The sequence below is a fragment of the Festucalex cinctus genome, chromosome 8 (assembly GCF_051991245.1).
Source record: "Festucalex cinctus isolate MCC-2025b chromosome 8, RoL_Fcin_1.0, whole genome shotgun sequence".
In the NCBI taxonomy this organism is placed as follows: domain Eukaryota; kingdom Metazoa; phylum Chordata; class Actinopteri; order Syngnathiformes; family Syngnathidae; genus Festucalex; species Festucalex cinctus.
Genome location: NC_135418.1, coordinates 10872791 through 10897745, shown reverse-complemented (window position 1 = coordinate 10897745; position 24955 = coordinate 10872791). Strand labels below are relative to the sequence as shown.

Here is a 24955-nt window from a genome sequence, read left to right as displayed (position 1 = left end):
GCTGGGAAATGTGCACAAACTGCACTGGAAAGCTCAATTGGCATAGGCTGTTGGAATTCCATGTGATTTAAAATACAACTACTGGATTTCACAATCCTTTTTTCACTAGTTACTTTTATAAGCACATCCTTTGGGGAGGCATGTTCTCGCTGAGGTGAGGACGTGTATTGTGATCTCTTAGTCAAGGGGAAATTACACTACAACGCTGAAAACAAAAAAATATCTGTACATATATCAAAAGTCCTAGATCAAATATTGCACTGTGCGCAGAATGAGCAGGGAGCACATGTGGTATTGTCCTCCTTGTTTGTCGGACTGAAAACTTCCAGATGTCAGCTCTACAGCTTGAGGGTCTTCAGGCCTGTAGAATGTCCCACACAATGTGCAGCATACCCGGGAGCAGAGAGCTGCCAGCTGGCCCTGCCCGCCTCTGGCTTTTTGAAGCCCTTCATGCACAAGGGGCACACTAACAGGCTCTATGGCATGTGTGCACAACCACGCGCGCACACACTCAAATGTGCATATGTGCCAGTATGCCTACACTCAGTGGTGTGTACAAGTGGACAAAAACACTTGCAGAAGCAATTATGCGTATATGCACTTGACTGGAGACTCAATCGTTGTCCGTTGTGAACACAAGCATTTTGGCTGAGCAAGCCCTAATGTCCACCTCACTTGCTGGAATCTCATGGGGAGAATCAACAGCATAAGTCCTTCCTCACAGTCACATGTAGACTGAGCAAATGTCTGTTTCCCTCTTGGCATCATTGTATCTATAAAACAATGCAAACAAAATAACCAGAAGCAAATGCAGTTCCATGAAATTGTATTTTCTAGGGGTGTAACGATCGAAATCGAAAATCTATTTAATATCGAGGTAAACTGCTTAAAATATACATCAATGTAAAAAAAATAAAAACATTGATTCACAACGCCATGTTAACTTTTATGCCTTGCGCAGGTTTTCATTGTTTCTAGCCGGACCATATTTGGGGACGGACACGTTTGGCAGATATCCGGTATTGTTTGGCGGGTCTTTGTAGACGCCAGTAAAACCTTCGTTAGATCTATGTAAGTAATCAATGTAATGTTTTACGTTTTCTCAGTTGCTCCTCGTTTACTTAATGAGACAATTGTAGTGACTTATTAGTCCAGTAAAGAGCCTCATTGTTACATTTGTTGAACTGTTTAGTCTTTGTTATTTGATTTTAATTTTATTTTATTTGTCTCAAACAAGCACAGCAATACAAACATAACAAATGAAAGAAAAAAAAGCTCAATGTGATAAAATGCAGGTTTGAGAAGGGGCAAAAAGAAGCAAAACTTGTCAAGTTAGCTCCCTTTACGTAATTTAAAATCATGATAATCCATAACAACATACGCAAGTATTTTAATACATTGTAGAAGATTAAAAGAAGTTTAAGGACAAACCTCCTTGTGTAGAAAATTAGTAAAAGAATCAACACAAATCCTCAACAAAGCTTCTAGAGCTTCATTCTTCTGTACTATTTGTCTCACTGTAAAAAGCTGAGAACGTGTTGCGAGGGCAGAATATTAACATTAACCACAAAGCACTGATACAAGACAAAATTGTAGTTAAACGGTCAAAATTAAAAGTTAAATTAAAAGTTTTTTTTTAATTATTTTTTTTAAATAAAGTTACAAAAGGTTAATGTTTTTAACAAGGTCAAAATGTAGATGTGACTATAAAAACTTATTTTGATTATCAACTGAATCATTTTGTAGAAAAAAAAAGTCGAATTGAAAATCGGGAACTGAAAATCGAATTTCTTTTCATTATTTCTCGTATTCCCCTTAAGTCCCAATCCTCTGAACTGTGAATGTGTGACGTATAACAGTAGTTCAAGCATCGTATTCATTGTTTGCTCAGGTGGCCTATCGCCTAGCTTCGTCAAGGATAAAACGTGTTTGCACGTGTCACGTGTGCTCACGAATGATGTGCACAAACAAGTGTGTTGGGTGTGTTCTGTTTGTCCTGTGGGATTAGCTGAATGATTCCTCCTGTGCTACAGGTTACAACCTCTCTCCAGTTGGTGTGTGTGTGAGTGTGTGTGTTCTGAAAGACAACAATAGGATTAGGTGGATTACAGCAAAACAACCCTTTTACAAGGGGAAACACTATAGCTGACAATAAAAAAAAAAACATGTTCCCATCTTTCTAAACCTCTTTTTAACAGATGGGGGGTGGGGTACAGTGTCTGGTGAGGTGACCCAAAAATTAAACTGTTTATCTTCTATTACAACATCCATCCATAGATCCGCCACTTATTCAGTTCAAGGTCACGGGAGCGCCGCAGTCTATCCCATCTGACTTGGGTCAAAAGGCAGATTACACTGTGAACTGGTCACCAGTCAGTTTCAGGACAAACATAGACAGAAAACCAGTCACACCAGCACTGTGAGAGAACTGAGCCTACACTGTATGCTCTGAAGTCAGGCTAATACTGTGATAATAATAATACTAATGCTTTAAATTAAGGGTGCACCGATCGATCGGCCGACCGATCAATCGGCCTCAATTTTCGTAATTTTGGGCGATCGGTGATCGATCGATCCCTCAAAATAAATTCGATCTTGTCTACCGATCACATCTCTCTCGCGTAAAAGTACGAAAAAGTCAACCATTGCCCTCTTCTGCTGAGACATAAGCCCGCCCACAAGGTCACGTGTGCAAATGCGCACTTGTGTGCGCTGCAATACAAACCGCAGCAACAGTATGTCGACAGTTTGGCAGTATTTCACGATAAAAGTAAAGGAGCCCAGGATCGCAATTTGTAATTCCTGCAACGTCGAAATAAGTCGTTGTGGGACTGCACGCAAGGCATTCAATACAACAAACCTCATTCGTCATTTAAGGACCCACCACACTGCTGAGTATGCGGCGTTTGAAGTTAGCAACCAAGCTAAGGCTAACTTAGCTAAAGCTAGCGCGAGCAAGGAGCCAGACCATGGACCGCTGTTGGCGCTTATGAGCAGCGAAAGGAGCAAAGCGACCACGAGAAAAATAATGGAGTTCATGGCATTAGATGACCAGCCTTTTTCGGTCGTGGAGGACCCTTCTGGAAGCTCAATGAAAATCGTTTCCCTGAACTTGCGGCACTTGCCCGAGCCTATCTTTCTGCCCCATGCACAAGCATTGAAAGCGAGCGCCTGTTTAGCTTAGCTGGTCATGTCGTCGATGAAAAAAAGAAGTCGTTTGTCTGGTGATAAAGCAGAGATGCTTTTGTTCATCAAGAAAAACCTTCCATTAATGCAGAAGTGACTGGAGTTGTGTTGTTGTGACAACTTGTTGACTTTGAAAATGTTGTGCATGCTGCACTTTTTTTTTGTTTTTTTGTAGAATGTTTTACTTTAGGAGGTTTTGATCCTATAAGTTGGTGCAAGATATTTTTGGATGGATATTTTACATCTAGATTGTGACACATCTGCATTTAGACATTTATTCGTTTTGCACTACAAGGAAAAAATACTCAGGAAGGAAGCTTTACTGATACTGCCGTGCACTTTTTTTTTGTGAAAACTCTCAAAACTGGTCTTTGCTATAACCTATTCCACAAGTTTTATTTTATTATTTTTTATTTCAATTATATTTGAGAGAACTACTAAATGTGTTTTAAACATGTTTTACCTTGTTTGACAGGTATTGCTCAGTGTTTTCCAATAAAAAAAAGGAACATTTAAGGTGTATGCTCTTGGTTTTGAGGAAAAAAAAAAAAAAAACGGGATCGGCAAAAATCGAGATCGGCAGGTCAGACAGTTTTAAAGATCGGTGATCGGTGATCGGCCAAAAAAGTCTGATCGGTGCACCCCTACTTTAAATTGGACCGGCAAATTGCCGCTGTTGTCAAATCCAGCCTTTTTTCATGTTGGGCAGCTGGCAAAGGTCAAAAATCTCCTATCTCAGCAGCACTTAGAAATGGTAATCCATGCCTTTGTTACATCTCGGCCGGATTATTGTAATGCACTTTATTTTGGAATCAGCCAGTCCTCCCTGCAGCGTCTCCAGCTTGTCCAAAATCTGCTACTCGTCTCTTTACTGGTGCCCGGAAGAGGGAACACATAACCCCTATCCTGGGCTCTCTTCACTGGCTGCCCGTGAAATTTAGAGTCCACTTTAAGATTCTTCTATTTGTTTTCAAATCTCTCAATGGTCTTGCCCCACCTTATCTGGCCGAGCTCTTGCACCCCTACACACCTGCCCGGTACCTCAGGTCAGCAGACCAGACTCAATTGGAGGTACCGAGGGCTAAGCGGAGGCTTAGAGGAGATTGAGCCTTTGCCGTTGCCGGTCCCTCCCTTTGGAACGACCTACCACTAAACACGTCTTAAAACACATCTGTATTCTTTGGCATTTGGCGCACCATGAGACCTGTTTTTGGTGTTTTTTGGTGTGTATGAGTTTGATGTTTAGTCTACTTATTTATGTATTTATTTATTTGTTTATTCACTTGCCTACTTCTTATTTATTTACTGATGTATAATGTATTTACTTGTAAAAAAAAACAAAAACAAAAAAAACTTGTATACGCGCTTCAAAATGTTTGCTTTATTCTTGTTTTGTTACCTTATTCTTTACTGCACAACCGATATTTATGTTTATGTACAGCACTTTGTATACAGGAATGCCTGTTCTGAAAGTGCTTTATAAATAAAGTTGAGTAATATACCACACATTAAAATGAACCACAAATTTAACCCTCTAAAGCCTGAACCTAAATATATGAGAGAAAATTTTGATTCTTTTTTTATTTTTGGGGGGGGGGGGTTATTGGTCCTTTTGAACAAACAAACAAAAAGTTTTTTTGAAAATCAACTTCCACATCTGACTTTTGATTTATGTCATATTTGATACATCTGGTCACAATGCTTTAAATTTGTACATTTTTAACTGTAAAAATTAGAATAATAAACAGACATATCAGACATTTTAGTATTTCCAAAAATCAGATCGAAATAATCTAATAACATGCCAAAAGCCTAACAACATTGTACTCACCAGAGATTGTTATTATTATAGACAAAATCCAGCCTTTGCTAGCAGTGTTGCTATGGTCAGAGATGTGCATATGTTGCCACTGTAGAAGTGGCAGATAAATCATTTACTGGGTTAAAACAAGCCAGCCAGCTACAAGTGTTGTCCGACTTAGCCTCCCCAGTCTTTTTTTTTTTTCCTTTTTCTTTTTTAAGTCCACCTTGAAAGCGAATTTCAAATAACATCCGACAGTTGTCCTGATTCCTACTCCAGTAGCTCTGAACCAATCAGAGGAGAGGACAATGCTGACATCAGACACCAGAGTTCAAATATTGTTTGGATTCTAAATTAGCAGAATGAAGAAATAATTACGAGCTTGAAATTCATTCGAGAACAGACCTCTGTCAAGGCCAAGCAACCCGTGTCTGTCTATTTCGTTGGATAAAAACAAATCATGATATCTTGACCTATAGTCATCAATAACTGTAGCTCAAAAATGAAACGCATAATTTAATACACTGACAAGCACACAAAACACCATTATTAATAAACTATTCCACAAAGTTAAGTGCTTTTTACCACTTTTTGGTGAAAAGGACAAAATGTAAGACTGTACAGCCATTCAGCAAATTATAAACAATACAATTGAAAAGCTGTCTCCTTCTATCCTCGCTCCTTTTGTTATTGAAGCAGTATTTAATCAATATCCATTTTATCTGATGATACCCTGACAGCAAAATGTCATATTGTTTACTGGCTTTCGCAGTGACACGGAGGACAAAGACGTGCGCAGATAATCTTGTCTGTGTGGAAAAATCTTTGGCGGCAGAGGAATGCAGAAAAAGCACAACACGTTAAACTCCCACTGAGGCTGTTTTAGCTGGGTTACACATGATGTACCTGTATTTAAAAATGCTTTGTTCCTCTTATAAATAAGTATTGTTTATTGTTTGACACCTAGTTTGTTTGTTTTTTTGTTTCAATCTGAGTTAACCATGTCAATGTTTCTTGTAAAAACAGTCCCTTTAAAATGGGAAAATGTCTTAACTGAATGATTTGGCATGACGGTCTATGTTTGTATCTCCCCAGGTCAGCATTGAAGAAATGCTATCAAGAGTGTTGGATTCCCAACCCCGTGTCATCAAGTTTCCCCGAAAACATCAGAGAAGTTCCTATGGTAATGGGCTGAGGCGACAGAAGAGAGATTGGGTCATCCCGCCCATTAACGTACCTGAGAATTCCCGAGGACCCTTTCCTCATATGCTTGTCAGAGTGAGTGTCATTTTACATGATGTCGAAATTAAATTAGAAATAAGTTCCATGGAAAAAAATCTAAACCAATAACACTCGAGGCGGACTTCATAACGTCATTAAATACCTACTCAGTCCATGCAATGAAAGCACAGTCAGTACGATTAAATCGGTGTGCTCATCTCAGATTTTTTGCCAGAAAATATTTGATCTTTCTCATATCATGAGACAAGAACAGAAGGCATACAAAAACGCAAGCCATGCTTAGTCTCAGAGGAATAAATCAATGGTTTACTCAAAGGGTTTTTTTCCCCTCTGCATCTTAAGTCAGTGGAATATTTTTCACATCTCAGTACATCTCGTATAACACACCATTGACATTAATTATTGTAGTTATCAAAACACCCACATTCTACCAAGTGTAGGAAGACAAAATTCACTTCAAATTAGGTTTTTTTTTTTCCAAAGGATGTCTGTGTTATTATTATTTTTGCATGAAACCACTATTGACTGTTCTTGTGGTAAAACATGAGGGTATTGATACTGAAAATATGCAACCATTACATTTCTATGATTCATTTTACGGAAGCCAATAGGGATGTCACGATAAGGGCAATTTCGTGATATTGCGATATTAAAACTGCCACAATATCGTCGTCGTCATGTTCACAATATTTAAAAGGAACACATTTGTTAAAAAAAAAAAGTCAGGTTGATTTCCATTTGTGCAGTTCTAGCACCTTCTAGTGGCTAGTTTATTAGTGCTATTTAATTTTCATTAGGGATGTTTTGGTCTTCTATGTTTAAAATCTATGCTAATTGTCAGATGAAGGGGAACCTAATTTGCTTGTGAAGGGATCAATGTGTGCTTGCATTAGCAAGTAAGTGCCTCAATATTGTTATTGGAGATTGTAAGCTGGTTTATATGCATTGCTGTTATGTACAAAAGCACAATATTGTTGTTGTTTTAGTATGAGCTCTCTTTTTTACAATATTATGATCTTTTTTAAATATCGCCAATGTCCCCACAATATCGTGATAATTATTGTATCGTGTTCGTCATATCGTGATAATATCGTATCGTGATGTTTGGATATCGTTACATCCCTAGAAGCCAACCACAATCGAAGCATGTTGACATTCTGAATAGTAGGCAGGAGGTCTAATGTCTCCCTTTTGGCTCAAATTATCGTGGTTGCCTATATATTGGAGCAATTTCTGGTGACAGAGATGCCGTGACTTTTATTTGTAACCTGGTTGTGATTGTAGCCAAGTGATGACAATGTTCAAGTTTCCATGGAAGGCACACTGCTGCTGCTCTAAACTCTCCTTATTGGCTGCCTCTTATCAGTCACCCACACAGACATGCGGCTTTTCTGCTGGCATTTCGAACACGTACACACACGCACGCACATAAATGTCCACACAAAGTCCCTTACGCCCATTTGTACAGCGAGGCTTACATTGCCGTATTACAGAAATCGCCTTTCCCAAGTGTGTTGGCATGAGGGCAGATTTTCCACTAAAGCTCAACAACACTCACTCGAACAAAAACACACACAAGATGAAGTGCTAGGGAAGGAACCAGAATGTGCTGCCCTCGCGAAGAAATGGGAACGCCTTAATTCCCTTTTTCATCTCCAGCACTAAATGTTGAAGTTGAATTAGCCCCCACTGGCTTCCTGTCTGGGGTTCTATTTTTACTTGCATTCGGCGACTGGATGAGCAACTGGACGGAAAAGACTGTCGTGAAAATTTTACGGAGAGTCTGATGGAACTGTTTATGCAATGTTAATGTGTCATAAGGAGTTATTATTGGCACAGTAGGGGTGGGTTTGCCGCAAAGGTTTGGCAACGTGAGTTGTACTGTTGCCATACGCGCCACAATTTTTTAATTATTAATTAATGATAAGCATAAAGTTTAAACAGAACAGGGAATTATTGATACGTACAGGTTCAGATACAATTTATTTATTTGTTTGTTTTTGTTTGTGAAATTCCAACTTGTATGACTTTATGGGGCCGTTAACAGGATTAAAAGAATATACTGTATTTTGCTCATATGAGACTTTAATGGGTGCATTTAGTCATCTGCTAATATCTTTTAAAGGTTTATTCCGTATTCCAGTCCATTCATACATCCTTGGCATCAACTGAGAGGAGACCTCAAAAACGGCATGTTCAACCAACATTGCATCATAAAAGAATGCAGGCCATTTTTAGCACTTTAGATTGGTTAAAAAAGGGATACTTCACTTATTTAGCCCATTATAGCAATAAAGAGTTCATATTTTGATACTTTCATTATTTTTCACATACAATTAGTACCTTTAAAAACACATTTTTGCAACTTGCTGTCGACTGAAAATGACATCACAAGGGCTCAGGTAACCAATCAGAGCTCACCTGTTTTCTAGGTTTGGTCATGTGACATTCACAAAGTGAGCTGTGATTGGTTACCTGAGCCCTTGTGATGTCATTTTCAGTCGACAGCAAGTTGCAAAATGTGTTTTTAATAAAGGTAGTAATTGTACATGAAAAACATTGAAAATATCAAATTAATTATAGGCAGAATGTTAATGTTTGACTGCCAAAAATGGCTAAATAAGTAAAGTATCCCTTTAATAATTTGTTACAATGACACTCACCAGTGTGATCTAACCAAAAGTGCTGTTCCCAAAATGGGTATGTGAAACAATCTTTCCAATGTGTCAATCAGGTAGTTTTTTTTTTTTACCCTAAAGTACCATGTTCTCATTGAAACTTATTTTATATTCCGTGCTTCCACAATATCTTTAAAAGCACAACTGAGTGCACATATTGTCTCCGTGATAGACTGTGATTTAACCATGGTGTGTAGCCCACTCTTCTTCCTATATCAACTGGGAGAGATTCAAGCTCATGCATTCCTGCACAAGATAATTGGTGTATATGATCTATGACTGGACGGCTAGATGGATGATTTTAATGGAAAAGGGCAACATGGGAGAAACATTACACTTTGAATGAATCCCCAGTGCTGTTGCACCCAGTAACAAATTAAATCACTGTGTAAGCTCAATTCTCAACTCCCTCTTGCCACTCATCGTCCAAGGGAAAAGCACAGTGGGCATTTCATGCTATATCTAATTTGGTCTCTGATATGACTAAGAGCTTCAACACTTACACAATGGATTCATACATAGTTTCCCCATTCAAAAGGAAAGATGATAGAAGAATGTGATTGTGACTTTTTCCCTTTGCCAGAATGCTCTGCATGAATGTGCCATCACATAAAGCGAAATTGAACGGTAATGATATCATTCAAGCATGACTTTGATCATGCCGTCACACTTCTGAAGAAAAAAAAAAAAATATTTTTTTTTTTTTTTTTTTTCCTTCAGGTGAGTCAGAGAGCAACAACTCAGCATGGTTTGTGTTACCTCATTACTTTGAATAGCCCATTAGCATTGTGCTCCCAAACAATATCATCAGAAGCAACCGGGGGTTAAATGGGTCACAGTAACAACAACAAGCTCCTCGTTTGGCAAACAGAAGCACAAACAAAGTTCGACTTCGGTATTCACAATGTATATAGACTGTTTGCAGAACAGCGTTAGCATGTTGCCACAAGTAACTGATTACTTAATGATTACTTGATTTTAAAAGTAACCAAATTGCCCTGCGATTGGCTGGCGACCAGTCCAGGGTGTACCCCGCCTACTGCCCAAAGCCAGCTGAGATAGGCTCCAGCACCCCCCTAGACCTTTGTGAGAAATAAGCGGTCAAGAAAATGGATGGATGGAAGTTAAATTGCAAGTTACTCTAAACCTGCTTTTGCCACTTCATTGCACATTTTTAACAGTGACATTTAAGTACAAAGGTTTTTTGTTTTTTTGGTTTTTTGTTTTTTGTTTTTTAAATGGACTTACCAGATTTATTATTGTTTAAAAAAAATTGTCTTTTATGGACTTCACTTAACATAAATGTGCTGTTTGTTTTAAATTAATAATAATAATAATAATAATACAAATAAATAAATAAGAGAGACTTGAGACTTCACTTTGCTTCAATGCATCTTTAAATAAAATCTAAAATAAAAATGGAAAAATTGTCTTTTTTTTTTTTTATTGGTGATGTAATGGCAAAACTTAACATTTATCCCAAGTTAGCTTGGAGAGGCTCCAGGTAGCCACAACTCTAATTAGATCAGGTTGTGTAGAAAATAGATTTTTTTTTTTTTTTTTTGACTCGGGAATTGATTTTAGGTCTTTTTTTTAAATCGTATAAGGGAGAAAATCACAAAAACACTATTTTTGTCCCTTGTTTTAAATTCAGCCTGAAATTCTTTATTATGATTAGTGCACATACATACAGGACATTACAGTGTGTAAGTTACTCATTGCATCCCTGAGTCACAAGTGCAGTCTAGCCCTCCGTTTGTGACTGAAACTCAGTTAGTTCCTTTTTTGTTTTGGTTTTTTTGTTCAAGATGATAGTTTGTTGACATTTTCTTTCAAGGTTGGAATCAGGACAGGGCCCAATTTGCATTTTCTCCCGACTCCATCGTCCCAGAATCTGTGCCATTTATGCTGACTCATCCAGACTAACAAGGTTTCCAGGAATAGTTGCTCTGATTTTGCTCCTCTTTCTCATGATGAGGACATGCTCCCTCATCCATTTTCCCTACGACGGATTTGAATTATTCAGCTGTCACCCGATAGGTTAGGTGTAAAATAGTGCAAAGAATGGGGGCGTTTGTTTCATGGATGTATTTTACCTGCATTGTACAGAAAATTGTGGTGGCAGTAGAGGCACAGACCTTTCTGGACAATATATTTGCCGATCATATCATGTTTTATTCATTCTTTTCTTTTACAAAGCAATTTGCATGATGTGTCAGAGGTTCGTATTCACAACTCTATCAAGAAATCACTTTATTTAAAGATGTCTCCTCATTGTTGATGTTATTGCTATAGTTGTATTTAATGAAGCTGTCAATTTAGAGGACCAGAAAGCTTTTCTTTTTCTTGAAATAAACGCTGTAGACATATTCATCGTGGCCCAGTTCCTTTATATGTTGGGGCCTCCCTGTCCTCTATGATTGGAGGCAAACGCTAACAAGTTATCTGAAAAGACACAGCACATCACATTATGTTGCAAATTAACAGTATGAGATTTTCCTTCCTCTTGCATGCCATAATGAGCAATTTGCAGATGAACAAACAACTGAAGCATTTCAAAATAAAGGTCTTTTTAGACGTAGTGAAATGGAAAATCAAATACCCAAATGCTGACTGAGTCTGAGGAAGGTCAGTTTTATTGGTTGCTTTAATTTGTTTTTGTTTGTATTGACTGAATTGCATGAATACTCCCAAATGATCAATTAGTCTTTCTCAAGCATAGACAAACGCAAACACAATGTGGCATTTGTTAGTAAAGGTAACTTTGTAGATAGAGTATTTCATTATTTCAATAAAAATCCGTTTTTTTCCTGGTGAACCATTCATTTGCCAGATCAATATTGGCTAGACTGGGGCTACTCAATAGGCAGGGCAAGGCAAGGCAAGATTATTTGGATTGCACAAGGCAACTCAATGTGCTTTACCCAAGGAAAGACAACACATAAGCATCAACAAACAGGGAGGAGAGTAAATAAAAGTAGGTTACAAAATTTACTAAAAGAACATACAATGGCAATCAGCAAACTTTAAAACATTTAGCGTAAGGAAGTTTAAAATGATGATAAAAATAATGATTAATGTATAAAAAATAACAATAATAATTAAAGCTGTTTAAAAGTCCTTAATCAAAGGTATAAGAAAAAAAGCAAAGATTTTAACCTGGATTAAAAAAACATTTACACTTGGGGCTGACTTCACTTTTTTTTTTTTTCTTTCTTTTCTTCTAAGAGAGAGCCAAGAATTGTTCATTCGGTAGTCTTACCGATTCAACGTCTTATCATCATTGCGCTCTCTTTTTTTTTTTTTAAAGTGTATGTGTGCGTTTGTGTGCGTGCGTGTGCGCGCAAGCAAATACGTGTAAATTTATACTCATTAATTCACCTAAAACCTAATAAAAATCCCATTACCCTTCACCTTAACCAGATACTTCAGAGTCTCGCCAGAGTCGTGAGGTTCAGACGGTCAGGAAACCAGAGAAAAAGTCAGAAAAGATAAAAAGAAAAGAAAGATAAATCAAAGTAAAATTCAGCACCAACCAAACACTTCCTGCCTTCCACATGGTTACAAAATCAGAGTCGTACGCCAACCCCAGAAACCCCTAAATTCCAACAAATTAAAGAGATCTCAAGAGACCAGAGGAAAAACTAAAGAGACGAAGGAGGGAAGGATAGATGAGGCAGAGTGAGATCCACAGAAACCAGCACATCCAGTCCATCAAAGTGAAATCCAGCACCAACCAAACACCTCCTGCCATCCGCATGGTTACAATACCAGTCTTACACCAACCCCAGAAACCCCTAAATTCCAACAAATTAAGATCTCAAGAGACCAGAGGAAAAACTAAAGAGACTTCACTTCTGTTGGCAGCCTATTCCATCTGTGTACAGCATAATAGCTAAATGCAGCTTCACCATATTTGCTTCGAACTCTTAAGTTCCACTAGTTGGCCCAAGTCTGTAGATCTCAGAGCCCTGCTGGGTTTGTACTCATATAGGTGGGTCCCGGGCCTTACCCATACTTTTTTGGCCCTTTCCAACATCAGACGATTTGTTCCAACCTTATCGTAACCCTTTTATTGTTTTATTTTTTTTTATTATTATTTTTTTTTCTTTAATGAAAATGACCTTTTGTTTTTGTTTTAACAGTATCGTTGCAGGTGGCCTGACTGACCACAATAAACCTTTACAATGATTAAAAATTTGTTTAGTAGTTTACATTTTTTAGTATTTTTACTAATATGTTTATGTATTTGAATAACCCTGGTCTACATTGTAATTCTATGTAATTATGTCATCCAGTTATCGGCTGCAAGTACGGTTGCCTCACAGTACGAGGTTCGAATCAGATTTTTTCACTTCCTGCACTCTAAAAGCAGTTGGGTAAAAAATAACTTTTTTCTTCTTCTTCTTTACTCATTTGGGTTAAAAGTCTCAAAAATCTACTACCGTAGGTCAATTTGAGTCTCTCTCTCTCTCACACTCTATCTCTCTCTCTTTTTTTTTTATTTCTTTACCAAATTGGGTTATTATTTACCCACCTGTTTTGAGAGTATGTGTTGAGTTTGTGTGTTCTCTTGTAGTTGGTAAATTATTTTTGACTACTCCGGCTTCCTCCCACATTCCGAAAACAAACGTGTTAAATTAATGTCAAAGACATGGAAGGTTGTACCGATGGAAAGTTTTATATGAGTCATAAGATACTGGTACACTCATTAGGTATCATTTCATACATTTCAATCATTTAAATTAAAAAGAAAAGTAAGTGTATGTTTCTGTTGGCCTGTCACTGCAATTTTCATAAAATGATGCAATTCTTCAATTGTAGATTTACATTTGTATAAAATATACACACTGGACCTGCAAAATTGACAGGAGCATTTTTATTTTATTTTTTTTAAATGACTTGAAGCTAGAGCATAAAATACACACCTAGTATGCACTTTGCTGCACTTCTCCACAAGGTAATGTTGGTGTCAATCACAGTATTCTCGGTTGCACAATTAGAAGGTGACAGTCCCATTAGAGCCATCGCAGTTGGACAAAGGCTTTGTGCTGTTGTGGCCCACGTAAAGCTCAGCTTCTCACTAAAGAACTGTCAACCACTCTGACCCCACTGGCAGCTCACTGCGACTCCCCTCTGGACTCGCATTGGCAGCTCCAGTCACTCCCCGGTCCAAACATGGCCCTCCTTTCAAGTCCGGCCTTTAACTGATTGGTTGGAGCGAGGCCGCCTTGGGCATGCCAGAAGTGCTTTCAACTGGCCTCAGGTTGCTGCTGATTGGTCCGGCTCTCAAGGCCCGCTGCCTCATGCACATGTCAGTAGATTAGGTTGAAGCATGCAAGTTGATGGTGGAAATGAAGGCGCACGGACAGCAGAAAGCTCCTCAGCACCACAAATTCATCCCTTCTCTCCATTTTTTACCCAACATACCCTGTTTTTCAGTAAGACTTCCTGCAGGGTTTCATGCCTTGCGCATGAACGGCCCAAGCTCGACGGTAGTTTTATTTTTTTGTTCCTGTATTGTGGATGCATGGGTAAAATGGTACAATAGAACCATTTCAACTTTAGACTTTACAGCCTGTTTGGTAAGTAAGACAAGACTGTGGGCCTCGGCATCCTCCATTTCCATCTCATTATACACGGAATGTCTCTGGCTCTTTATAAAGGAACTTAATAGATATATTTTCTTCATTCTTCTCCCACACTGTGATTCAGAGGAATTAATGCCATTGTTAATGCAGAGAGACTGCTGGTACATTTCAACAGGATTCTCCCTTCCTGCAGAGCTCCTCTAAATTGCCTGGCTAATGCCATAATTGGGTTTGTTCGTCACTTCTTAACTCCCATTAATATTTGTTCTCCCTGTAATTGCTTCTTTTTTTTTCTTTTTTTTTTTAGCTCAGTCCTACATTTCATTCCGCCGTCTGGTTAATGGTCTGAGGTGGAGGCAGTGAGGCGCATGCATGAGCACAAGGGCATGCTTGAGAAAGCATCTCATCTATTTTTTAAAGCTACAAAATGTAAAAATTGTGGAACTGTTCTGTCCTCGGGGTAACTAATCAAAAATAAGACAACGGAGCTGATCAAATTCTCATCAAAGAAGCGTTGAAAAAATGGCTGAAAGTAAAAACTGGAGACTGTCAACTATATAAAGTAAATTAATCACATAAAATGTTTCACCAAAACAATGCCAGAATTCCACACTATGACATTGAACTTAAATACACTGATGGCTGAAGAAAAAAAAAGAAAAAAATCCAAGTAATTATTATCTTAACTCATTCACCCCCAGCCATTTTCACAGAAGTAATCCCGTTCACTCCCAGCCTTTTACTGAATTTTGACTGATTTTGCAAGGCCCACAGAATATTGTGTTCAATTGCTATAAAAGCATGGAACCTATCAAAAGAAAGAATAAAGTTTCTTCTTTCATCAGGGAAAAAAAAGTGTTTCTATCTGTTTCAGTTTTGCAGCAATTAGCATTAGAAGAGAGTTAAGTTTCATCAGTTTTCACAAATCTATTAAAATTGTAAGTAATTTAGCTTTTTTTCTAGATGGCCCTGGTTGATCTCCTTTGCTCTGCTGCCACCTGCTGGCCGTTTATGTAATAACTACCATTTCTACAACTGTTCTTTGCAGTTGAGAGGCTGTGTCAAAGCCTTCTGTATGCTCTAGTATAAAAACAAAACAAAAAAACATATAAATACGTCTTTGGGACATTTAAAACATTAAAAAAAACAAAAAAAACTTACAGTATTTACACGTTATTGGGAGCAAATGAGAGTTACTTTTCATTTAACTTTTTCAATTAATCAACTTTAGATAATTGTTTTGATAGCTAAAGATTAAAGGTATTTTCAGTATAATAATACATAATGCACTTTGCTCTGGTCTACTTCTAGATCTTAATTTGTGTCTATTAAACATTTGGGTTTGTGCACAATGATTGATCTTACGCACAATCAGACAATTCAATTCAACTTTATTTGTCCCCAAGGGGCAATTCAATGGCATACGAACAAGTTAAAAAAATCAGGCATTAAACCAATACATAAAAAAAAAATACATACATAATAAATACTATAGCTAAAAACAATTCATGCTGCAACAGTGATTTAATCCAATGATATATCAACAATAACTGAGAAGATACTACAGTATATTACAGTCAGACCATGCAGGAAGGTGGGACATGAACATTACTTAAGTTACAGCAAGTAGAGTAACACATGCCTACTCAATCGCAGATGTATTATTATTATTATTATTATTATTTAATCACAGGATGTATTTACTACTTTCCAAAATGTCAGAAGAAAAGTGAATAATATTTACATTTTATTGGAAATCTTTTCCATTTTAAATGCTTTATTTACAATGTGATAATCACTGTAATTGCATTACTTTTGACATATTTGTAACATCAAACACCTCTACCAAAGCTTTACAATAATAATAATAATAATAATAATGATAATAATAATAAATATTAAATAGCCTATTACATTTACAATCAAATCCACACACTATCCGAAACATTAGATTGAGGCCCCTGAACATCTTATACGAATTGAGAATATTTGGTAATAAAGTAAAAAAAAAAAAAATTAATAATAATAATAATAATAATAATAATAATAATAACAATAATAAATTGATTAAAAAGCTGAATAAAGTGTCAGTGCAGAATATTAAACCTTCTTCAGTTGGAGACTGATTTATACGGACAGAATTATTTTCTTTGGACAAATGGTTGAAAGCGAGGGAAGAGATGAAAGCAAACTAAGAGGCAACACAAACAGAACAGAAAAACATATCTAATAAAAAAGGATGCAAAAACATGTCATATCTCAGCGCTTATTGGAGCTTTATTCATTTTCTGTTCTGCTCTTTATGAGTATCAGGAAAGACTGCGCGCGATGTTGGCTGTCAACGGGTCATTTGAGAGATATTAAAAACGAGCCCTTTGCAGCTTTTCTCTCACAAACCTCCTGTGTGACTATTTTTAAAGCAAGCGGCACCATTCCCCTTTAATAACACCACTAAACACCTCCCCCATGTCCCCAGATGCTCTTTATAGCCAGTCCAATGTATGTATGGTTGTCACTGTATTCTACAGCAAATTAAGTCTCTAGTTTGTCGACCGACCTTTTTATTTCATCTCGTATGGAATATTGTTCTGTTTGAGTGGATGGCCCATCAGGCTGGAAGGCTTCTTACCAATCAAAAGTAGAGCGTATCATCTCAGATGAACGGCACAGCAGTAGGCATCAGAGCAATACAAAAGTCAAAATTTGGAGTAATAACATTTATTGTCGCCATTTCCGTTGTGCTCATCATGGAATACGCAGATGTAACAGCAGGGAGAGATGAGACACTATCAAACAGTGATTTTCAAGAAAGTACTTTTCAGATGCACAAATGCTTTTCATAATGCTACTTAACACAGCAATTCATCCAGTCTCAGTGATCGTGTACAGGAAATTTTTTGTTGGGCAGATCAGAACAGCAAATCTTTTAAGCATTTCTTCTGATATCCTCAACATAAAAAGCCTTATTTCTCTACTCTTTGGGATTTGCTGGCATCTTAGCGCGACTCCTTTCTTTTACACTTGCCAGTAGGGGTGTGAATTGCCTAGTACCTGACGATTCGATTCGTATCACGATTCACAGGTCACGATTCGATTCGATACCGATTAATCCCGATACGAATTTATAAGTCGATTGTTGCGATTTTTTTTCATTCAAATTTAGAAAATACTAATCAGTAAGCTTGTACAGTGTAAGATTTATATGAAAATGTATTATTTATTTATCTGAAATTTCAGTCTTATAGAGGTTGTAATCTGTTTCATGTTTGAACAGCATTATAATAAAATATTAAGGCTTAATGTTCCGTTCATATAACATTCTTCCATGCTCAAGGTGTGAATCCTAAAAAAAAAAAAAAAAAATCGATTCTGCTGATTATTGAATCGATTCAAGAATCGCGCGATGTAGTATCGCGATATATCGCCGAATCGATTTTTTTTTTAACACCCCTACTTGCCAGGCTGACAGACTAGTTAGAGTCAAATGCTCACAAGTAACGTTCAGAAGCAAGCTCCTTACTAGTGTTGTTAAAATTATCGATATCCACTAGTTGTACTGGTAGGCTTAGTGGGTTTTTTGTTTTGTTTTCATAGGACTAGTTATTGACGAAAAGTCAAACAAGAAGAATGCTTACTTGTCACATTGGTTGCCAGTACATCAATAATGTAACCAGTCTACCCACAATCCTGAACATAACATCATTAAAGTTGCTGAACTTATAATGTCTGTCTAGTCAAAATCAAAACAAACAAAACAGGTTTGATCAATGTGACAAAACGTCTTGATTGCCTCTCATAGAACTTGTGGAGTTACATTAATTTAGGATGATTCCTTCAATGGTTTAACATAGGGTTGTCAAACTTATTTTTGTGGCGGGACACGTACGTAGTTACGGCTTCCCTCAAAGGGCTGTTATGATGGTGAAGCCAAATATCAAAATCGACTCAACACAACAAATTGATGGATTACTAGTTTTGAAATCAGAAATTAAGGATAATAGTCTGTTTAATTTAGGGTTGCCAACTCCCTGAAAAATAAATAAGAGACATCTCATCGACAACCTGATTGACTTCAACCTTGCGTGATTTATTTATTTTTTTTGTAGCTGAAACAATTTTTTTTACTATTTAATCCTGAGTTGAATAGGATATTTTTGAATGATATTAACGCATGGAAAAGTTATTATCCTCAAATGTACTCCTTACAGGAGGCTGACCTGTTTGGCTGCCATTTTTATATTACGGATACCCGAAGGAGAAGAACTTCACAAATGTTAGTTAGCCTCTGGTAGCGCTCGCAGCTAGTGTTGGACCCAATGGGTTGACTGCCTCTTACCTTCCACAGCTGGAACCCGCATGTGGTCGTTGGTGAGTCCCGTGATTCGGGCACCCGCCACATGTCTCCCTCTGCTTTGCTCTTGCTAGCTCTTGCTAGTTCCTCCTCGCCGCTCCAGGCATTTCTTCTAGCCACTCTTGCTCGCCGGGATGCCCACTCACGCATTCACTCCAAATAATAATTAATAGTACATACTTGCCAACTTTCCGAGTCACATGGGAGACTCTCGAATTTCAACTTGTACCATTTCCCGCGTAGCTCCCGATCAGTCATTTCTCCCGCTAATCTCCCGATTTTACAGTGAAGTAAACAGTTTACGTTGTGGGGAATATTGAGCAGTTTCAGGCACGGTAAGCGGCTGGTTACAAGACTCCGCTGGAGGCAGTGATAGTCAAGAAGCCGTGATTCTGCTCATAATACATGCAAGATTCTACCGGGAAAGTAGTTAGACACTGGAATGAAGGGGAATGCAGCATGCAACGTTCTTCCCGGTTCATACATGACAGAGATTAATAACGAAAGAGATGACCAGACACCATCAGGAATTTTGTGAGTTTCCTGAATGGGCCGGTCTCCCCTTTGTCAATAAATATTCATTGGTGCATGCCACTGCTCGCCAGTTACTGTGCACTCCCTTCCCGACGATGAGTCGTAATTGCTGGATGTCGGTTAGTTAGTCGCCCCAGTCATCGAATGCTTCGTCACCTTATCTGCATCCAAGTAAGATTAGTTCTCTAAAGTCATATATATGTGTCGTAAAACAAAACCTGTTGTGTGTCTTGTTTTCCCAAGTTATTTTGACCCGAGTGGTACAGCAGTTCTAAGCGAGTTTGACTAACTCAAATGCAAAACAAACACTTTGATTGTCGTGCAGTTTGCGCTCAAGTACTGCTTTCGTCACTGTGGTCATAGTTCGTTTTCTCCCTGTTGTGCCCTCTGCTTTTGAAAACTGTGGGGGGGTGTTTCATGTACCCTGACGAGAAACTGAATGACTATGCCTGTGAAAATCTTTGAAATGAAAGACTACAACACATGCCTGAACCATTAAGTGGACATGAGACATAAAATAGCCTACCAAAGAGTGTAAACCCAGTTTCACATTATTATGCTCCATTAGCCCATGGCAGACAGGAGACCATAATACATCGGGTGCCTGCCGCACATTGTCCTTCAATGACCTTATTGCTGAATTATTTTTGCTCTCTGGAAGCTTGATACTATGAAGAAGAACAGTTCGATGTTTGGCCAGTGCACAGTGAGGTGCTACGTAGTTGTCTTCGCATTATGAATCAGCATGGCGCAAACGTATGAAAAGCAAATTAGTTTCCTGGGATTTAGCTTAGTTTTTCTCAGGTTCAGATCAATCGAAGGAGATTTAAACAGACTGAACATTCATATTACACTAATTGGGCAGCAAGTTGCTATGCTCAATGAATATCCCTCTGTTTGCACCTCCTGTGTCAACCCCAGGAGCTTTACAGAACAATAATTCTTCATCTAATCTTCCCTAACTCCTTGCTGCTTTCACTTCCTGTGCCTCTCTCCCTCCACCCATTGCCATTTTTTCTTCTCACGCTGATAGCTTGTCCCAAAGGATCCCAGTAGTTGTCAGTAATCAAGGAAATCACTCTCAAAGAGCTACAAATAGGTCACTTATCTGATGTCTGGTCTGATCTGAGGGAGACAGACATCAAGTTAAGTCCCTTACATCTGCCTTTCTCTGCTATTTTTAGTGTGATTAGTAGCCAGTCACTCCACCGGGAGCTACTCGAATGAGAAAGAGAACTCGAGATAGATGATGGTGATAGACTGAAAGAAAGGCAGCGCTAGGGAAGGATGAAAAAAAGATCCGCGCTTTTGTCATTAGCATTCCATTCAAATGGTTCAATTGCAGAGTTGTCACTCATGGGATTCCCAGGACTCCGAGAAGTCATGCTTCTTCATTTATGCCATTTATTCATATAAGGCCTCCTTATTAAGATATACCAGTGAATGTGACATGTGATCTCAGGTGACAGCAGTGGAGAATGTTAAACTGGCATGGCAGCAGACGCCACGTGGCATGTCAGGAATATTACACCAACATGCCAACTACACAGGGACTGCTTTACGATTCCAGCAACACGCAATGACAAGCAAGAATTTTGAATTATTGAACTGAGCTTGTTCTCCACTTTGTGAACACATTGTGACTCTTAGCTGCAAAACACTTCACACTAAGCTATCTCTTGGACAGGTATTAAGCCATTTATTTCCCATGGCTCTCTACATTAAAATTGAAATTTAAAAAAAAATTAAAAACTGGAACACTTCAATTTTTCCGAAAATCAAAAATACAATAAATATTTTCCAGGAACTAGTTATAAAAAAAAATTGCCAGTCAATCTCATTACCGGTGGTTGGGTTATTGCTGTAGCTAATGCTAAATGCTATCTTGGTTGACAGTTCAACAGCACTAAACATGTCAATGCTCAGTCCCGGCAGCTAATGGAAGCTGGCTGTGTCGTTTACCTTGTGCCAGTCCCGCATTGTAAGATTTGAAATATGCCACCAGACAAGCTCAGCTTTCATTGAGTCTGATTGACAGCCGCAGCACTAGGCTAGTAGCGCTACATTTCCCATGATTCTTAGACGTGAAAACAGGAAGTAGTTCTAGGACCGGTATGAGGAAAACACACCTGTTAGCAATTAGATGTAATCGCTATGACAACTGTGTGATTGACATATATATGGGCCAAACAGTTGGCTTGCTGACAAACAAACAAAAAAAAGACTTGAGGCTGGAATGAGACCTGCGCAAATGCAGAATGGGGTTGGCGAAACTCCACCGGGACTCTGGACACAAGGGTCAAAACAAGACTGTCCCAGTTAAAAAGGGACATCTGGTTATCCTGCACTTCATTTTTATTTTAAAAGGAATACAATTGTTCTCGTTAATGATTCTGATTTGAGGCAGATAAACAGTGGGGATTGTGAAAAGCAAATGCAGTAAAACAGAACCATACAGAGGTTTCTCTGCCGGGTGGAAGAGACTCCGTGAAATGATTGATAGACATATTGTACTTCAGATTACACTTGGCCTCGGGTTCCCGTGCCGACAGAGAGGGAAAACTGCTACCTGTGAAAGGTTTGTAGCAAAGTTCTGCTCTGTGGCTGTGGGAAGACAACTGTGGAAATTAAAAGAGAGGGCATCGTGTTCAAACAGAAAGATGTTTTATGCAGAAGCCGCCGTCAAAGCTGAACGGATGAAGTCATTTCATTTTCATGCATGATCTGCAGACTCACAGACCGGGGAAATTGCATCGGAGAGGAAGAGAAAGATAGAGAGAAAAGATGATTCAAGCTTTCCATTTTCTCCATTTGAATCTGTGATTATTCCCTTGGAATTGTCACCAAAGTAATGGGCCAGACTTATTTTAAACAATCAGAGACAAAACAAAAAAACATCAGAATGGACTAAATATGGGAGTATTTGTCGAGCAAGAATCCAAAATGTTTTAACAGCTTAAGGTAGTGGTTGCAGTGGTACTGCAATGGCACTGGTTCAGTCTATAATGACTTGACTTTCTTGACTTCAAATGATAGTCGAAACCGGGAAATTGTAAGAGATAATATGATTTTCTTGAGGTCCCCTTGAGCAAGGCACCAAAAACCCCAAGCTAGTTTAGAGCAGCATCACAGTTGGACTTCTTATCCCTTCACATCCCTTTGCCTTCATGCCAATGACAAACTATAGTGTCATCTTTTATGTGTCTGAGATAATGAATTGTTAAACAACATTAAATAAAACATTTCCATGTGATGTGGCCATGAATAACCTGTCTTTCCACTCAGCTGAATTCAAAACAAATGAAGTTATTTGCACATTTAATTTATTACATTCTCACAAATGTCAAAAAAACAAAAAAAACAAAAAAAAAACTTTATGCAAAAGTCAGCCTCAAATATCCATTAACAATAAGTGCTGTAGCTGTCATCATCAGCCATGAATGCAGCTCTATTTTCACATTTACTGGGTTCACCATTCAATGCATTTCAGACAGGGGAGTCAGTAAAAAGGGATGTGGAGGTGAGAATGTTCCATCAGTAACTGCGCCCTAGCAATCCAAAACTTGTCACATTAATAACAGTGACTCAGATGTCTTTTTGGAATGTAATGAAAATCAATGCCACTGAAAGAAGACTACAAATCCATCTTCTTTTGTCAGCAATGTACTGAGCAAAAGCATTGATATATTTTTTTTTTATTGTTGTAGCAAATAATAAATGTTGGAAACTGAAAAGTGTTCAAAGGAAAGCTGCATTATGTGTTAATAACACCTACAGTGCACAATGGGATATTACGTTTCAGTCAAAGATCGTTGTTCTTGGCAATTATCAGTTTATATCATCTTGGAGGGAAGATGTCCTTCTGTAATCTCAAAGCTGAAAGTAAGTCACTTTTATCCCTCAAGTTTGCAAAGAAACTGTCACATTCAAACAGAAGACAATACGTTGGAACGATGTCATCTTCAAGGCATTAGACTAACTTGAAAAATGCCTTCTCAATTTACACTATTGCTCGTGTAGTAGTTCACATAGCCCTGCTACCCAATCTTGTGCGCTTGCAAGAACCAAGACAAGGGCAGGCAAAATTCTCTCTGACCCTTCGCATCCTGGTCACCATCTCTTCCAGCTGCTCAAACCATGCACACTAAAACCAGCAGACATTCTATATAGTTTTATCACTCTTCCCATCATTTCCCTTAACAGTTGACTCAAAATTGCAGCAAACCTTGACAGAGGTCACGATGCAGACTACAGTGGAATCACTTCGACCACGATAGATGCAAATTTCTTTTTTGTTTGTTTGTTTTTTCATCTGCAGCAGGACCCTCTTGTCACAAATCCTTATGGAATGCTGTACCAGCTCTACTTTTGTTTCCATAATCTACTTAACTAATGAGCTAACACTTGGACCTGGCACATTGTATTTTAAATAAAATGCTCTTATTTGATTTTCTTCTCTTCCCTCAGATTCGCTCAGACCAGGACAAAGATGTTGGCATCCGCTACAGCATCACTGGGGCAGGGGCTGATCAGCCGCCCAGTGGTATTTACAACATTGACCCCATCAGCGGCAACATGTTTGTCACTCAACCGCTGGACAGAGAGGAGAGAGCCTCCTTCCATGTAAGACAATAAATACATTGTTGGTGTCTTGTCTGTCAGGTTGACTTTTCCACTCAAGCTGGTCTGGTTAGCTCACAATTATCCCCAATGGAAATGTGGCTCCACGTTTCCTCGTCTTCTGTCGACATTTCATTCCACAATTGATGTCGCTGCGTGCCAAAACAAAACCACAAGTCAGAGCACATTCACAGGACTTTTTGTTCCATCCCTCCATCCTCTCAGGGCTCTGACTGAGGCCCAATCTAACAATGAAAGCCAAAATTTGATGACAATATACACTTCAGTTGTCATTTAGACTGCACAGGATGGCGAGAACAGAGAAATGTGGTGAAGCACTCAAAACTTTGTTCCTACCATCAGAGCTAATGAGCAGGTGACTATATGCAAACACACTTACTTGTGTGTGTGCATGTGTATTCCCTTATAAGCAAGAATGATTGATGTGTTGTGTGTTTGTTTATGGCATAAGCAGGTCGAGGTTCCTCCACCCACTTATTCTCCCCTCGCTCTCGGTATTTCTCCTTTTCACCTTTGTGGACACCAAAGCCAAGGCTCCATGACACAATGCTTGACGCTTACCTTGAGCAATCTGTACAGTGATAGCTAAACAGCAGGACTGAATTCAGTCCTCGAGTAATATCAGTTCCTCGGTTAAAAAAAAGAAGAAGGTATTTTTCAGCCTCAGATACCTGCTTAATATCAAGAAACTAGCCAAACCAAACACAGTAACATTTCATACTATGCATGACAGTAACACAGTGCCAATTTCAAAATAAATCTTATCTTAATAATATATGGACATGAGTGCCTTGGCACACATTTATTTTGAAGTTGTTCCCGGTTCCCGGCAGTGTGTCGCGGTGTAATGGCTGACTTTGGCTACCAACGTCAATGGCAACATTCCTCTGAAATCATGTTCATTAAAAATAAATAAATAAATAATTCCGTT

General features: G+C 38.4%; 1 protein-coding gene across 2 annotated transcripts in view; it reads left to right on the top strand.

Annotated features, from left to right (window-relative positions):
* The window catches only part of cdh4 (cadherin 4, type 1, R-cadherin (retinal)), a 223985-nt gene that overhangs the window by 143109 nt on the left and 55921 nt on the right, over nt 1-24955 (top strand). For both annotated transcript variants that reach the window (XM_077528441.1, XM_077528442.1), the window contains exons 4-5: nt 6083-6265; nt 23851-24006. In XM_077528441.1, the coding sequence (XP_077384567.1) occupies nt 6083-6265; nt 23851-24006 (339 nt within the window). The remainder of the gene's footprint in view (nt 1-6082; nt 6266-23850; nt 24007-24955) is intronic.